At 45.5% G+C, this 17,204-nt stretch overlaps 1 protein-coding gene across 1 annotated transcript; it reads left to right on the forward strand.

The window, feature by feature from the left end:
* Window positions 1-4,394: 4,394 nt before the first annotated feature.
* On the forward strand, window positions 4,395-8,685 carry LOC136503764 (uncharacterized). The gene is made up of 7 exons (XM_066498737.1): window positions 4,395-4,591; window positions 5,279-6,152; window positions 6,257-7,809; window positions 7,889-7,991; window positions 8,068-8,136; window positions 8,200-8,271; window positions 8,358-8,685. Exons 1-4 carry the CDS (start codon window positions 4,395-4,397, stop codon window positions 7,926-7,928), a joined length of 2,664 nt encoding a protein of 887 aa, XP_066354834.1. The 3' UTR covers window positions 7,929-7,991; window positions 8,068-8,136; window positions 8,200-8,271; window positions 8,358-8,685.
* The last annotated feature ends 8,519 nt before the right edge of the window (window positions 8,686-17,204 follow it).

Genomic DNA, 17,204 nt, shown 5'->3' on the forward strand with positions numbered 1-17,204 from the left:
CAAACTCGAGATTCCTGGAAAGTTGACTCGGTGATCAATATCTCACTTTAGCGGGTGAGTGAGGTTTGTGTAAGGAATAAATCACCAGCTGGTTAGGAATCGATTCGAATCGCCATCGCTCTTAGATAGTGAGCACTTGACTTGAGTTACTTCATCGTAGTAAATATTTATGGAACACTTAGATAGTTATAATGAATATGACAGTTTGGAAGTTATTTAATGATCATTGGTTATCATTATCTGCTTAATCACATGTTTACTCTAGTATAGGTGCAAATCTAGTTGACAGGTTAATAACAAGAGAAAATTCCTTATTTGACACTAAAAAAACTTGTTGTTCCTAATTTAACACCCAAAGTTGAAATGTTCCTTATCCGACCTCGGCTGAAATTTATGTTCCCAAAATGACACTACCGTCACTTTGGACCTACTGTATGGTTAACTGACGTGTAGGGCCAACTGTTAAAAGACTAATATGCCCCTGGCTCACACAGAAAGAGAGAAGAAAATGGGATAGGGCTTCAAATCTCATCGGGTTTGGCTTCGTCCGCATTGGATGGACGACGGCGGCGGCGGAGCATCAGAGGCCGACACCGGGGCTGGAGCCGCATGCGAGGCCGGGGCGGGCTCCCTACGCGAGCCCAGCACGGCCAGGGCGGGCGCCGCCGTTAGCAGGGCCGGGGCAGGCTCCCCGCGTGACGCCAGCATGGCCACGGGTGGGGCGGCCTGCACTGCGGCCGGCTGTACAGGGTGAGTTCGTTGCCTTCCATCTTCTTGTGCACTGCTTGCCGAAGATGTTGAGCGTGTCAGCGGATGCAGCTTAGCTTCCTTCTCCTGTAGTAGTATCTGCTATGCGTACAAGGTGCTCGATCAAATGTCATGTCAATGCTAAATTTTATTACAGTATGCCTCTCATATCTTAATCTTCTCGCGCTCTGCCAATTTCCAAGACTGATGAAATATTTGGATTTTCTAGAACTTTGTTTTGCCTTGCACAATGTTTACTCCCAACTGCAAGATTTTATTTTTTTAGTTCTATGTAAACACCTGTAGTTTTGAAGCCTAGGGGACAAATACGTTGAGAAGACAAAGAAAAAGGCTATCTGGAAATATTAGCGGTTGTGTATAGAAGTACAACTCATAGCCTTGCATGTATTTTACCATTCAATTGCTAAGATTTGCTTGCACAGTCTGACTATAAGTGAAGTAATTTTCATATGAAAAATTATTTAGCTGGTTTAAAGAGATTGATTTATAAGGAAACGTCGTGCACATATGCTGATATTTCTAAAAAAGACACGGAATGTTGCCCATGTATTAGTAGGTCCCTTGTCCTTGCATGAGTTCCATCCAATTAGCAGTTTAGGAGTACACAGACCGCCTGTACATAGATAGTTGAAATCTGATGCATGCTGCTATTGTTGTGAAATATCAGGCTGGATACAAATACCAGTTATTTGCTGAAAATCAAATTGCTCCCAGCACCGCGTCACGCCTGGCCTGCCTCCGCGCGCCTGCCCGCTGACACGCCGCGCCGCACGTCTCAACCATGGCAGAGCTCGCTCGCCGCGTGGTGACCATGCGTCGGCGTCGCCCGCCACGCAGCAGCCATGGCCTGACCTCGCGCCCACACGCCCGCCTTCACCTGCCGAAGCCAGTGCGCTCGCTGGCTCATTCCCGCGCTGCCTCTCCTCTCCGCCAGAGCCGAGCGCCCGCAGCTCTGCCTCTCGCCGCGCCGCGCACCCGCCGGCGAAATCCGCCGCGGCTCCTCCACCTCGGCCAGCAAGCACGTGCTCGCAGCTCCGCCTCGCCCTCCTTCAAGTTGTGCTCGCATTTGCGCCGCCTGCCGAGCTCAGGTAGAGCCGTCTCAGCCTTGCCACCGCCGACCATGGCGCCGCCGTGCTCGGTCGCCATGGAAGGCCCCTCCATTCTCTTCTCCAGCCCCACCTAGCTACCCTACCGCATTCGCCATCTTCTCGCGCGTCACGTGCGCCCGCTAGCTCACCCTGCCGTGGCTGGAGATGGCCGCCGGCCTCGTGGCCGAGCCACGCCGCCGCGCCAGCGCAAGCGCCGGCATGGCCTCTGCCTCAGCCAGCCAGGCCGAGCCAGGCCGTGGGCCGACGCCTGCCGGGCTGTCTCCCCTCCCTTGCGCTCGGGCCGCGCAGGCCAAAAGCGGCCATGGGCCAGCTGATTCCAGCAGGCCGCCCCAGTAGCGATTGAAGGAATTATTTTTAATTTATTCTTTATGATTTGAAAATAGAAATGGTTTGCAAAATGTTTGGGTACTCAAAGTTGCTCCAAATCTATTGAAATAAATTTGTCTAGGTTCCTTATCATCAGATCCACTAGGGAAAATTATTGCATGTCATTTTTGAAATACGTTTCTGTAGAATTTTATTTAATCATGTATATTGCTGATAACTTGAAAAATATGTAGAAAAATCTGTAGGCTTCAGAAAAATATGATTCCAAGTTTGTTAATCTTCTTATGTCATGTATTTCCTAGGAAAAATATGTTTCATGCATGTGTTGTGGGAAAATTTTGAGGTGTAGTTCAAGTACCTTTAATGGCTGAATTTTGTTAATTTAGCTAGAGAGCAAACTTTGTATAAAACATGCATGTGATAAATTTTGTACAGTCATTTTTTGCTATGGAGAACATAGGAAAAATACTAACTCTGTTGTTTGACACTTTTCACAGTTCAAAGTATTTTTATGTTCATAATCCTGCCATAGCTTGTGATTTTTGTGTAGGCTAATCCACTCATTCAAATATCATAAAAATCTGTTATTAAACTACTTAGGGTAGTACTATGCTGTAGTAATTTTCTAAGATTTTTCTAAGCAAGAAAAATAGAGGTTGCTATTCAAACCTATTATTAATTAGGTTTTAATTAAGTGTTGCTTTTTGTGGGATTTAAGAAATTAGTAAAGCTTTGGTGTATCTTTGAAGCATTTAAAAAATGTGTTGAATTAACATATTAGTGGTAGAAGAGAATGCAGTAGATGACATGTGTTTGTAGTATATTTTCTTGGATGATGTTGACTACCTTGCATTCAAACATATCCATTGTATTCATCTCATCCGATGCACCGATTGCATAAGCACTTACGCACATTGCATCATACAGGAGCGCAAACCGAGAACCCAGTCATCATACCCGAGGAGCCCGAGGAGCAGTTCGAGGTGCAGCCACAGGAAGTGCCAGAAGCCGACGAGGAAGACGTTGAGGAACTTCCGGAGTGCCCAGATCACCGTCCGAGCTCCTTCGAGAGAGGCAAGCCCCGGAGCATTTTCTCCCGGTTTGCAATTATTAATTCAATGCTTTACTTTAATTGATGCATTACGTTCAGGAGTTGTTGGCAACCATTGCTGCATTATACCTTGTTTACCTTTGTTATACTATATCCTTGTTACCCTGGTATCCGCAGTCGAGTCAATGCTTAGCTGGCTTAGACCGGTAGAAGTCGGGTGATTTCCTGTCACCTGCGAGCTATAGGTGGTTACCTGGATCTGCTTGGATGACTATGAAGTCATGGTATAACTAAGTGTTAAATAAAGTTGAGACCGGACGGAGACTTGCAGAGTTTTGGACTGTAGTGCTTTCCGTCTATGTCGATTAAGGACCGACCGTTGTTGGGCCTCGAGTCATGTTGAACGCATGCCTTACATTTAGCTGACCGGATAAAGTACCTTCCGACCGCGAAGCTGGAAGATTTTTTGGGCCGAGTAGATTGCCCGCAACGCACTGTGCCGGAGCAGGTGTGGTAGGACACGGGGGCGGGATGATAAGACCAAAGTGCAGTCAGTCGGCCCCTGGGTACATGTGGTTCCTGGCAAACTCGAGATTCCTGGAAAGTTGACTCGGTGATCAATATCTCACTTTAGCGGGTGAGTGAGGTTTGTGTAAGGAATAAATCACCAGCTGGTTAGGAATCGATTCGAATCGCCATCGCTCTTAGATAGTGAGCACTTGACTTGAGTTACTTCATCGTAGTAAATATTTATGGAACACTTAGATAGTTATAATGAATATGACAGTTTGGAAGTTATTTAATGATCATTGGTTATCATTATCTGCTTAATCACATGTTTACTCTAGTATAGGTGCAAATCTAGTTGACAGGTTAATAACAAGAGAAAATTCCTTATTTGACACTAAAAAAACTTGTTGTTCCTAATTTAACACCCAAAGTTGAAATGTTCCTTATCCGACCTCGGCTGAAATTTATGTTCCCAAAATGACACTACCGTCACTTTGGACCTACTGTATGGTTAACTGACGTGTAGGGCCAACTGTTAAAAGACTAATATGCCCCTGGCTCACACAGAAAGAGAGAAGAAAATGGGATAGGGCTTCAAATCTCATCGGGTTTGGCTTCGTCCGCATTGGATGGACGACGGCGGCGGCGGAGCATCAGAGGCCGACACGGGCGGGGCTGGAGCCGCATGCGAGGCCGGGGCGGGCTCCCTACGCGAGCCCAGCACGGCCAGGGCGGGCGCCGCCGTTAGCAGGGCCGGGGCAGGCTCCCCGCGTGACGCCAGCATGGCCACGGGTGGGGCGGCCTGCACTGCGGCCGGCTGTACAGGGTGAGTTCGTTGCCTTCCATCTTCTTGTGCACTGCTTGCCGAAGATGTTGAGCGTGTCAGCGGATGCAGCTTAGCTTCCTTCTCCTGTAGTAGTATCTGCTATGCGTACAAGGTGCTCGATCAAATGTCATGTCAATGCTAAATTTTATTACAGTATGCCTCTCATATCTTAATCTTCTCGCGCTCTGCCAATTTCCAAGACTGATGAAATATTTGGATTTTCTAGAACTTTGTTTTGCCTTGCACAATGTTTACTCCCAACTGCAAGATTTTATTTTTTTTAGTTCTATGTAAACACCTGTAGTTTTGAAGCCTAGGGGACAAATACGTTGAGAAGACAAAGAAAAAGGCTATCTGGAAATATTAGCGGTTGTGTATAGAAGTACAACTCATAGCCTTGCATGTATTTTACCATTCAATTGCTAAGATTTGCTTGCACAGTCTGACTATAAGTGAAGTAATTTTCATATGAAAAATTATTTAGCTGGTTTAAAAGAGATTGATTTATAAGGAAACGTCGTGCACATATGCTGATATTTCTAAAAAAGACACGGAATGTTGCCCATGTATTAGTAGGTCCCTTGTCCTTGCATGAGTTCCATCCAATTAGCAGTTTAGGAGTACACAGACCGCCTGTACATAGATAGTTGAAATCTGATGCATGCTGCTATTGTTGTGAAATATCAGGCTGGATACAAATACCAGTTATTTGCTGAAAATCAAATTGCTTGGCAATCGCAAAAAGGCTAGAAAGGATGTCAAATGTTTTAGTTTTGATATGGTTGTCGATTCGGACTTATCAAATTATATGGATTTCATTGAGTCAATTGTAGACAAGTATCCACCAGGTTATTTGGAAGTTGCTCATATTCAGTACTATGATCATGTTCTGAAAACTTTTCCGAAAGTAAATTCAGACCAAGATTTGATGTACATGTTTGATATGCACAATAAGGAGAAGGTTGTAGACATGTTTATTATTTATTGTGATCCCTCTGAAACATTTGAGCCTATCACTGAATGGGATTTTGATGGGGAAGAGCAACCTGACAGCAACAGGGTCCAAGCTGATGATGATTATCTAAGAAATCCAAATCCAATGAATGAACATGTCGGTGTTGATGAGGAGACAATTTACATGCAAAATGAACCTATCAATGCTCTAAGTGTGGTTGGGTGTTCTGATAGAGGGAAGGAAAAGGTTGTGGCTAAGGATGAAGATGATTTCGAGGATGACTCGGAATCTGACTTACAGTGTGACATTGATTTGGAGGATGACTCAGAGGTTGAAGTAGAGCCTGAGCAGGGATATGAAGAAGTAAATCATCACCCAATTGTTGATTATGATGAAGAAGATCCTCCTATGGAACCAGGCTCTACTTATCCTAATATGGCCGAGTTCAAGTTGGCTCTTTGTCAGCATGCAATCAAACATGAATTTGAATTCGCCACAGAGAAGAGTTCAAAGCAGAGGTTTAGGGGTTACTGTTCAAGGAAGGTCTTGGATAACTGTCCATGGAAAATACATGCTTCTACAACAGTAGACAAAGTGACTGTAGTGGTAAGTATTGGAGATCTCATTATGTTATTCTCATTATTCTTCATTTTGTCCATTATATACTTGCTATGTGTGTCTAACTAATAATGTATGCTGCTGTTTTGTAGGTCAAGAAGAACAACTTTAAGCATGATTGCTCTAGCACTAGAAGGAAAAAGAAGGTGAAGAATGGAACTAAACATTGGGTATGCAAGAAGGTGAAGGACTTTCTAATAGAAGATGCTACTTTAGGAGCAAGAGAACTGCAAAAGAAGATTAAGGAACATCACAAAGTGCATATTCACTACAAGAGAGTATATTATGGCCAGAAGTTAGCATTGCAACAATTATATGGTGATTGGGACAGCAGCTTCAACAAATTGTTTAGGTTCAAGGCACAAGTGGAGAACTCTTACCCTGGTAGCTTAGTAATCATTGATCACTACACAATAAATGAGAAAATCAGATTTAGGAGATTCTTCTTTGCATTGAAACCTTGCATAGATGGCTTTCTTAATGGTTGCAGACCTTACTTGGCAGTGGACAGTACGTTCTTGACAGGCAGGTTCAAGGGGCAATTGGCAAGTGCTAATGCAGTTGATGGCCACAATTGGTTGTATCCAGTTTGTGTTGGTGTTTTTGATTCAGAAACTAATGAAAATTGGATCTGGTTCATGAGTAAGCTCAGGGAGGCTATTGGGTCACCAAGGGGATTAGCAATAAGCACAGATGCAGGGCAGGCAGTGATGGCAGGGGTTGCTGAAGTGTTCCCTCAAGCAGAGCATAGGGAGTGCATGTTCCACTTGGTTAGCAATTTCAAGAAGAAGTATCATGGGAAGGTTTTTGATGACCACCTTTGGGCAGCAGCTTACTCATGGAACACATACTTGTTTGAGAAACATTGGACTGAAATGGAGAAAGCAAAGCCTGCTGCAACAAATTACCTAAGAAAGTGTCACAAGAAGTTGTGGACAAGAAGTCAATTCAGAACCATTTGTAAAGTTGACTATGTGACCAACAATTTGGCTGAGTCCTTCAACAATTGGATTAAGGACCTTAAGGCTATGAATCTCGATGATTTCATGGACAAGCTTAGACAATTACTTATGGTGAAGTGGAACCAAAGAAGGAAAATTGGGAAGAAATTAGATGGCTTGATTTTGCCTCACATAATTAAGATGTTGAATGAGAAAAGCAGAGAATTGACCTTGCAAGTATCAGAGTGCTCAGAAGATGTGGCTGAAGTGACAGCATTTGGTGGTAGTGGCTTTCGGTTTGTGGTGAATTTGGTTGACAGGACATGTTCTTGTAGACAATGGGATGTATCTGGCATTCCTTGCAAACATGCACTAGCATTTATTACCTCACTTACTAATGAACCTATTGAGAAACATGTTGATTTGTACTACTCCATTGAGAAGTTTAGAGCAGCTTATAGTGCACTAATCCCTGCTTTGCCTGACAAGTCTCAATGGCCTAAATCTGAGCATGAATTTTTCATGCATCCACCACTGCTGAAAGCTGTTGCTGGTAGGCCTAAAACTGAGAGGCACAAAGGTTGTAGTGACAATAAAAGGAAGAAAGGGCAGCACCAATGCCCTATATGTAAAGACTATGGCCACCATTGGCACAACTGCAAAAAGGGAAGCAAAGAAGACATAGAAGCAATGAAAGCTGTGAGGTACGTGCCAATGTTTCATGTTCCATTCATGCATAGTTTGTACAATCAATAAATGTTTAATTTGTAATTTCTTATGTAGAGGACCACCAAAAAAGAGAAAAAAATGCAATTGTATCTGATCAAAGTTCCATTATGGCATTGGAAGATGAAGCTCCAGCAGCTTCTATGTCCTTTCCACCAAGGTTTCCTCATCTCTCATTGTTCTGAATTTATATTGCATCGCATGGTGACTCATTATAGTCCTTCACACTTCTGTAGTCAAAATTTGGAGGCTACAACTACTAAAAAGAGAAAATATGCTGACTTGTGTTCTGAAGCTTCAAAAAGGTACTTCTAAATCTGAAAGCTCATGTTGAACTCTAAGTATAATATACTAATTCTGATTTTTAGTAGCCAAAGCATGGAAATTTCAAGTAACAAAAAGGGAAAACTTGGTAACTCGAACTCTGCAGGCTCCAAAAGGTAGCTGTAATAAGTCTGGACTTCTTTTGCATAGCACTTTTACATATGTTCTTTAAATAATTGTTGATATACATGAACATGTATAGGTCACGAAGTGGCTCCAATCAGCCCGAGGGACTTTCAATTGGCGAACCTGAAGGTGTTAAGAAGGGGAAGGGCAAAATGAAGAAGGTAATTTCTAAAAAGACTCCAAAAAAGAAGTTGGTACTTGATAGCCCTGCAATGGGCACAAGGAGCAAAATGGTTCAGCCTGCAAGTCCTGCAATGAGCACAAGGAGTAAAAGAAGACTGAGTTTGTGAATCTGAGAAGCTGAAATGCCATGTCTTTTGGTTTGGATGTGAACCTGTATGTCTCAATATTTATGTGAAGAGAACCGTGCATATGAACCTCATATTTATATTGTTTGGATGTGAACCCGGATGGTTTGTGAATCTGAATGTTGATCTCATGTTATTGTGGATGTTCTTTCAACTTTGTTTGCCTTATTATCATGGTGCAAATAATTGCTGCAAAAATTTATCTATGCACTCTGTCCAAATAATTGGTGCAGAAATTGTCCAAAAAAAAGGTGCACAAATGGCCTAAAAATGCTGCAAAAATTGTCAAAAAAAACACCAAATCATTTTTGTACTCTAGGAACAGCAACCATGTTAAATTAAAAAAAAGATGGCGTTAAAACACCTCCGTGCCGGCCAACAATAATTCCTGTACAAGAGAGAAGGTGTCCAGACTAAAAAGCTGAAGGAGGGGCAAAATCATCTTTTTGCGTCTCAGTTAACACCGTTACATGGCCATTCTGACAGTAGTGCCATTCTGGGAACGTAAATTTCAGCCGAGGTCGGATAAGGAACATTTCAACTTTAGGTGTTAAATTGGGAACAACAAGTTTTTTCAGTGTCAAATAAGGAATTTTCTCTAATAACAATTAACTCGACAATAATGCTTTTAGAAAGGTTTTTGAAATGCTAAAAATGCTTCTTTTGCAAATGAGTCAGCTACCCTACTATAAAGCCCTTCATAATCCTTGGTGTCATTTATTTTCGGTTATGTCGGGTAAGTCTAGCTGAGTACCTTCTCGTACTCAGGGTTTTATTCCCACTTGTTGCAGATGGGCAGATGTATTATGGCTACTGTATCAACTGCCTGTATCCTGCGATGGGTGATGCTTAGGACCATGGGCATGGTCATTCCTTACGTCTCGTCTGATGCTTTTGTTGGAGATGATCATTCGCTGGCACTATATTTGAACTCCGCGTGTGTGTGTGTGTGGTTTGAACAAATGACTTCCGCTACTTTTATTCGAACTGGTTTTGTAATAACTATGTTGAAACTCTGATGTATCCGTGATGCAAACTTTTATGTAATATGTGATGGTGACCGCTAAACTTATTACGATCTTGGCTAGAATGGAAGTTGGTTTGAAATCCTTCGTTATTTCACGGACTACCGGGTTATACGGGCTTAAGTTTGCTAGATCGTCTGCTCTGGCGGGTGATTTTCTTACTTAATTTCGTATAATTGGTCGGTTCTGTTACAGTCTCCTACTTCAACCCAGTTTAGTGGCGTCCTACACTTCTATCCATATAAAGCTTCAAATGGCGCCATGCGGATACTCTCTTGGTAGCTGTTATTATATAAAAATTCTGCCAGCTTCAAACAATGATCCCACTTCTCAGGAAAAGAGATGGTACAAGCCCGCAGCATATCCTCGAGCACCTGGTTCACCCTTTCCGTTTGACCATCAGTCTGTGGGTGGTATGCCGAGCTTCTGAGAAGACGAGTACCCAGACATTCCTGGAGTTTCTCCCAGAAACGAGAGACAAAAACTGACCCTCTATCAGAGATGATGGTGAGAGGAACTCCATGTAGAGTCACAATCCAATCAAAGTATAACTCCGCATACTTCTTGGCATTGTATCTAGTGTCCACTGGAAGGAAGTGGGCAGACTTGGTGAGACGGTCCATAATGACCCAAATAGAATCAAAACCCGTGGAGGTACGGGGTAAACCCACAATGAAATCCAGGGAAATATCCTCCCATTTCCAAACCGGAATGGGCAAAGGCTGCAGATATCCAGGAGCATGCATATGATCTGCCTTGACTCTACTACAAGTGTCACACTCCACAACGAACTGGGTGATATCTTGCTTCATGTAGGACCACTAGTACAGTTGGCACAGATCATGGTACATCTTGTTGGTACCAGGGTGGATAGACAGCTTGGAATGATGGGCTTCTTGCAAAATCTTTCTTTTCAGCTCTTCATTGGATGGAACCACCAGTCTATCTTTGTATCTTATGACTCCCTGCTCATCAATGCTAAAATGAGGTCCACACCCTTCAGCTAGCAACTTCTTGATGTGAGGAATCTCTTTGGGGTCTTCCTTCTGCTCCCGAATAATTTGCTCCAGCAATTCTGAGGTCAATGCAATCTGAGCTAGCACCTGTGTGTGGTGGAGTGACAAGGGTATTTCCTCAACCTGATGCGACTTACGACTCAAAGCATCAGCCACCACATTGGCTTTTCCTGGATGATAGTGGACTTCCAAATTATAGTCCTTGATCAACTCTAACCATCTCCTTTGCCTCATGTTCAACTCAGACTGAGTGAAAATATACTTAAGGCTCTTGTGGTCAGTGAAGATATGCACTTTGTTGCCCAACAAATAATGCCTCCAAATCTTTAGAGAGTGAACTACAGCAGCTAGCTCTAAATCATGGGTAGGGTAGTTCACCTCGTGCTTCTTCAGTTGGCGCGAAGCATAAGCTATCATACGCCCCTCTTGCATAAGCACACATCCCAATCCCATCTTCGAGGCATTATAGTAAACATCAAAGGGCCTCTCAATATCTGGTTAGGCCAACACAGGAGCAGTGGTCAGAAAAGTCTTTAGGGACTGAAAAGCTTCTTCACAAACTGGACTCCAAACAAATTTAGCTTCTTTCTGGAGCAGCTTGGTCATGGACTGGGTTATCTTGGAGAAATTAGGGATGAAACGCCGATAGTATCCTGCTAGCCCAAGGAACTGACGGATCTAGTGCATAGACCTGGGAGACTTCCAATCTAATACATCTTGCACCTTGCTGGGATCTATAGAAACGCCCTCAGGTGTTAACACATGTCCCAAAAACTACACTCGATCTAACCAAAACTCACACTTGCTAAATTTAGCATACAGCTAGTGCTCCCTTAGTCGAGTCAGGACTATCCGGAGGTGACAGGCATGCTCTTCATCATTCTTGGAATAGATCAAGATGTCATCAATGAACACTACCACAAACTTATCCAACTCCAGTATGAAGACTGAGTTCATCAGGTACATGAAGAAGGCTGGGGCATTGGTGAGACCGAAAGACATCACTAGGTACTCATACAACCCATACCTAGTAGAGAAAGCTGTCCTCGGTATATCCTATGGCCGGATCTTGATCTGATGGTAGCCCGATCGGAGATCTATCTTCGAGAACACCTTGGCACCAGCTAACTGATCAAACAAAGTATCTATGCAGGGCAAAGGATACTTGTTCTTAACTGTTACCGCATTGAGGGGATGGTAATCCACACACATCCGCAGAGTACCATCCTTCTTCTTCACAAAAATTGCTGGGCAACCCCATGGTGAAGAACTTGGGCGGATGAAACCCTTGTCCATCAACTCCTCTAGTTTCTTCTTCATTTCTACTAGTTCTCTCGGATCCATGCGGTACGGACGTCTGGAGATAGGAGCAGTACCAGGCTCAAGCTCAATGGAGAATTCTACCTCATGGTCCGGTGACAATCTAGGAAGATCTTTAGGGAAAATATCCGAGAACTCACATACTACTGGAATGGAGGTAATATCAGGAATGGCTTTAGCATGGGCAGCAACAGGTAAGACCGGTTCTGAGGGTATGATGAGAGACATCCTATCCTCAGAAGAAGGAAGCCATAACTCTACACTTCTTCTCTTCATATCCAATACTACCCCATACACATGCAACCAGTTCATTCCAAGAATAGCATCAATGCCTTGCCCAGGCATTATCATGAACCGTAGACAGTAAGTGTGGGTGGCTAATACCAAACTTACTGTATCCGTGCGGGTATTGATGAACATATGAGAACCCATAGTACGGATCTTATAGGCATATGGTATAGCCAATAGTGATAAGTTGTGCCGCTCTACAAACCCCATGCTCATAAAGGAATGCGATGCACCAGAATCAAACAACACCAAAGCTGGATGGGATTTGATGGTAAACATACCAGCCATAACTGTCTCCTGCTGCACAACCTGCTGAGTATCCATGAAGTGCACCTGACTAGATCTGCTGGGCACCTTCCTCTTGATGATAGTCCTCTTAATAAGCCTGGAATTTGCAGACGGCTGAGACGGCTGAGTTGCCTGCTGCTGAGGACACTCCCTGGCATAGTGGCCATGCTTGCCACACTTGAAACAAGCACCAGGCTTGTTCCCGAATCCCTAACAAGGTGGGACCTGCTGTCCTTGAGTCTGCTGGGGCTGCACCTGCTGCGGAGGTGCCTTGTACTGAGCAGAGGAAGTCTGTGACATCTGCTAGGGTGACCAGAACGGAGGCCCGCCGGATGGTTGATAGGGCCCCCGCCTAACAACTTGCACCTTCTGAGTATGAGGATGGCTGGAGGATCCCGCTGCCACCCGCTTCCGCTTCCAATTCGCCTGAGATGCCCGCTGAAAACCCTCAAGAGCAATGGCGGCATTCATCAAAGCCCCAAAGGTCTGATAGTTCCCCAGGTACAGTTTCTCCTGAAGAGCAGGAGTGAGACCATGAAAGAAGCGATCCCTCTTCTTGTCATCCATGTCCACCTGACTACCAGCATACTAAGCCAAGTGGTTAAACTGGGTCACATACTCCATTACCGTCCTGCTCCCCTGGCGCAGTTCCATGAACTCGGTCACCTTCTGGTGGATAACACCAGCAGGTATGAAGAACTCGCGGAAGGCGGTGGAGAACTCCTGCCACATTGCCGGATGATCTGGTAGCTCCGTGGCCTGGAAAGTCTCCCACCAGGCACCTATGGACCCCAAAAGCTGCTGGGACGCAAAGTGCACCTTCTGCTCATTGGCCACTCCGAGCAGCCGAAACTTCTGCTCCAGCGTACGAAGCCAGTGCTCCGCCTCCAACGGATCGTCCGACGGCGTGAACGTGGGCGGGTGGGTCTTGAGGAAGCCCTGGTAAGAGGACTGTCCCTTAGGACGGCGAGCACCACCCCCATTCCCACCGTTGCCCCCGGGGCCTCCATGGGCGAGACCCATGATGGCCTGTGTCATAATCTCCAAGGCACGAGCTGTCTCCTGACGAGTAGCGGCTGACTCCCGACGAGCAGCCAACAACTCCACCATGACCTCAGCGGCGGACAACGGCAGAGGCGGTGGCGGTAGCGAAAAAGGATGAGGAACCAAGGGTGGAACCTCCTGAGCTCCCTTGTTGCCACACTCAAAGGCCCGAGCACTATCACCATGGCCCTCATTGGCCGCTCTCGAACTGGTGCTCCCACGTCCGGACCTCAGATTCATCTGTATGAGAGACGAACCATCCATTAGGACACCTTTCCGATCAGAATCCAGGGATTAAAGAGATGGCAGCACATTTATTAAAGTATTCATTAAGTTAGTCCTACCAATTTACTACTTTCATTATATGTGAAGGGGGATTCCTAGTTCAAGTAAGATGTTGTTATATGATGCATGCTTCGACCTATACGTCCACTCAAGCCGGAATATAGCGGCGTTCATAAATTTTTTGGCACATCGCACACTCACTTTCCGTATACTAAGCGATTTCTTACGCAACGTAGGTCAGTGTACCTGCAGAAAACTGATTACATAAAACCAGTGCCGCTATCCTAGATATACCATATAGCTAGGGCTTATACTTATACAACTTACTTAATCGCATTCTACTTTTCGCAAACTTTTGTTGGTGAAACTTTTAGTTTTGTAAAAGGGTGAGGAACTCGTGACCATTATTGGCTCTGGTACCAACTGTGGCAGAACCACCCGAAATATCGTACTTACGGAGGTACTTGTCTTCCACCAGACACTAAGCACCCCGAAAGCAACTACAGCGAGCGGTGTCCATCGGGCACACCCCGAGGGAGAACCCGAAAGATCCACACTTTTCCCAAGGATCCAATAATGAGAATGAGTTACAACACAAGTCCATCTCATACATTAGAGTTTCTGAAAAGGTACATTATTACAATACCAAATACAGAGTGCGGAATGATAAACAACGAAATATTAAAAGATAACATCTAGCGATAAGATAACGAGGATTCTGTCTGAGCCCACCAGATGGATCCTCCACACAAGGAACTCCTCAAGCATCACCTGCAACAGGGGTAAATAAACCCTAAGTACACAATGTACTCGCAAGACTTATCCGATCAGTGGGAATACTTACCCGACTCCAAGGTATATGATAGGCTTATGGTTGCTGGTTCTCTTTTAGCAAAAGCAATACTAATAGTGAGTCCTTATTGATACATTATTATCATCAGCCGTATTAAGTTTTCATCTAGTCAATCTATATAAGCACCTATGCTACTTTCAAGCAAGAGTTGAGCAATCGATACTGTTCCTTCTCCTTTTCCACTTTCAGTTCTTACTACGGTGCTAAACCGCAGACAAGCCGTACCGGATAACCCGGCGATTCGCGAATCAATGTGCCCAGCTGGGTGCCCCGAAGACACACGCCCCGCTTGTATCCCAGGCACAAGCAGGACTAACCCACCACTCTCCTGTCCTGGGTGTCTAGGTCCCCGTCCAAACTTGGACTCCAAGCCCCCGCCTCAAAGTCCCGGACTCAGTGCGGTGCAAGGACCTCCACCACCTCCTCTTCCCATCAGTCGGTCCGGAAAGAGCCGGATCCGCGACAAGAGAGCAGCAAGCCTTCCCTGCGCCCATACCCAAGTATGTGCTCAGGACAATAATCTGTGACTTGCCTAGAGTCATATGCAACGACCGGTCCTTAATCGACACAGACAGGGGAAAAGTGTAACCGGGCTATGCCCTGTTGGCCGCAGGACACAACCCCTTACACCCACCAGTACTAAATCCACTTCCCGCCCGGTCACCATTTTCCTTTCCAATATTTCATCATGATATCATAGTTTAACCACCTATTTGCGAGTAACAGCAGGTTACTCACGCTACCGACATCCTGAGCATAGCAACTACTCGACCTGTACTAGTAGGACTCAGGGTGGATATATTTATGCATGTAGTTTCCATAAAATGCATGTAACGTAAATGCATATCATATAAATATATTCAGTGATCATTTAAAAATAGGGGTTATGCACTGGGGCTTGCCTTGGGCAGGTGCCGGGTCAGCAAAGTCAGTACCAACAGGCTCCTGGGCTCCCTCATGTGCGAAGAGCTCCTCCTCGTACTCCTCGATCACCTCGTCATACTCCGGCTCACCGACGGGTACGAAGTCTACCTATTCGTGATCTACATGAAATGACGATGCAATGATTAACACTACGGCAACAACAACTCTCATTGCAAAAGTACCTCTAATAAACTACTAAGTGAGATCTATCCACTAAAGTCTAAGCTACGTACCAGCACTACTAACAAGTATGATCGTGACATACATTCTTATGGTGACTACGGATATTCCTACTCCTAATGCCAACTTACGATACCTACACTAAAGCAAGGATAATAACTACGCTATTAAGCAACTCATTCTACGGCTACCAATTTTTACAGCAAGTATATAAAGGCCTAAGGAATCTACTGTAACGATTTCAAAGCTAAAGCTACTGTCGGTTTGCCACAACAATTCATGCAATTATTGATCGATATAACGCTAAGCTTTCTACTTAAATATTATGAGCCTACCATCCTAATAGCTAATGGTGAACTAACTGTACCAATAGGTAGATGACATTTTTGCGAACCTAACAAACTTAGTTTTGCTATTTTTGGACAACCATGCAATTTACTACGATTTATCGAAGTTGAATTCATAACAGAAAATAAATAAGCATTTCTATTTCCAGGAAATAAAGAAAACCAAATCCTCTTACGTCGGCCCACAACGTGCGGCCCGGTCCAGCGCGTCATCCCGCCCGCGCGCGACAGTAGGCCACCACGCGGCCCACGCGGAGGCGCGGCCCAGCCGGTCAACGGCCCACGATGGGGAAAGGCCTGCGCGCATCGGCAAATAAGCACGAACACCCCCGACGTATTCGGTAATCTCCACGTGCACCAGAGCACTATTCCCTCAGTCTACCGTTTTACATCTGCACCCTCCCACTTCTACGTCTTTCACCGCGACTAAGTCCCTGGCCACCAGGGCGCGCACCGGCGCGACGGCGCGGGCACTGAGCGACTACGCCGGCCTCACCCGAACTGGTCTACCTAAGGGGTCAATAGGTACCTTGACGGCACGCAGAAGCTACTAGAGGCGACACGTCGAGCAGAGACGCAGTCATGAACTCCCTCCCCGGTGGTGGCTCCTGACCTGCAAAGGCGGGCGCGTTCCCGTGAGCAATAGCGAAGGCGAGGCCAGCACATGAGCTAGCGAGCACCAGGGAGTACTCACGGTTACCTTTGCGTTGATGGTTCAGTCGGAGGTGGTCTGAGCAAGGCTGGCCACGTGCGCTCGCGGCGGTGCGGCGGTGCCCGACGGTGGCACTACCGCAGCGGTGGGGCTGGCCTACTGCGATGCTACGGCTGAGGTGCGCGGGGTGCTCAGGAGGATACGGCGAGACCGTGGGTGCACTGAATCGCTACGAGATGCACTGTGTGGCTGGTTCGCCGTTGGAGGGCGTCCACCCGGTCTTATGGACCTGGTGACGTGGAATTACGAAATTCCGGCCATGTGCAAGGACACACACAGCAAGGTGGGGACGGGACACAGCCAGATGCCTAACGAAGCCGAGCCTAAGACGAA

This window comes from Miscanthus floridulus, chromosome 14 (genome assembly GCF_019320115.1).
Source record: "Miscanthus floridulus cultivar M001 chromosome 14, ASM1932011v1, whole genome shotgun sequence".
Lineage (NCBI taxonomy): Eukaryota > Viridiplantae > Streptophyta > Magnoliopsida > Poales > Poaceae > Miscanthus > Miscanthus floridulus.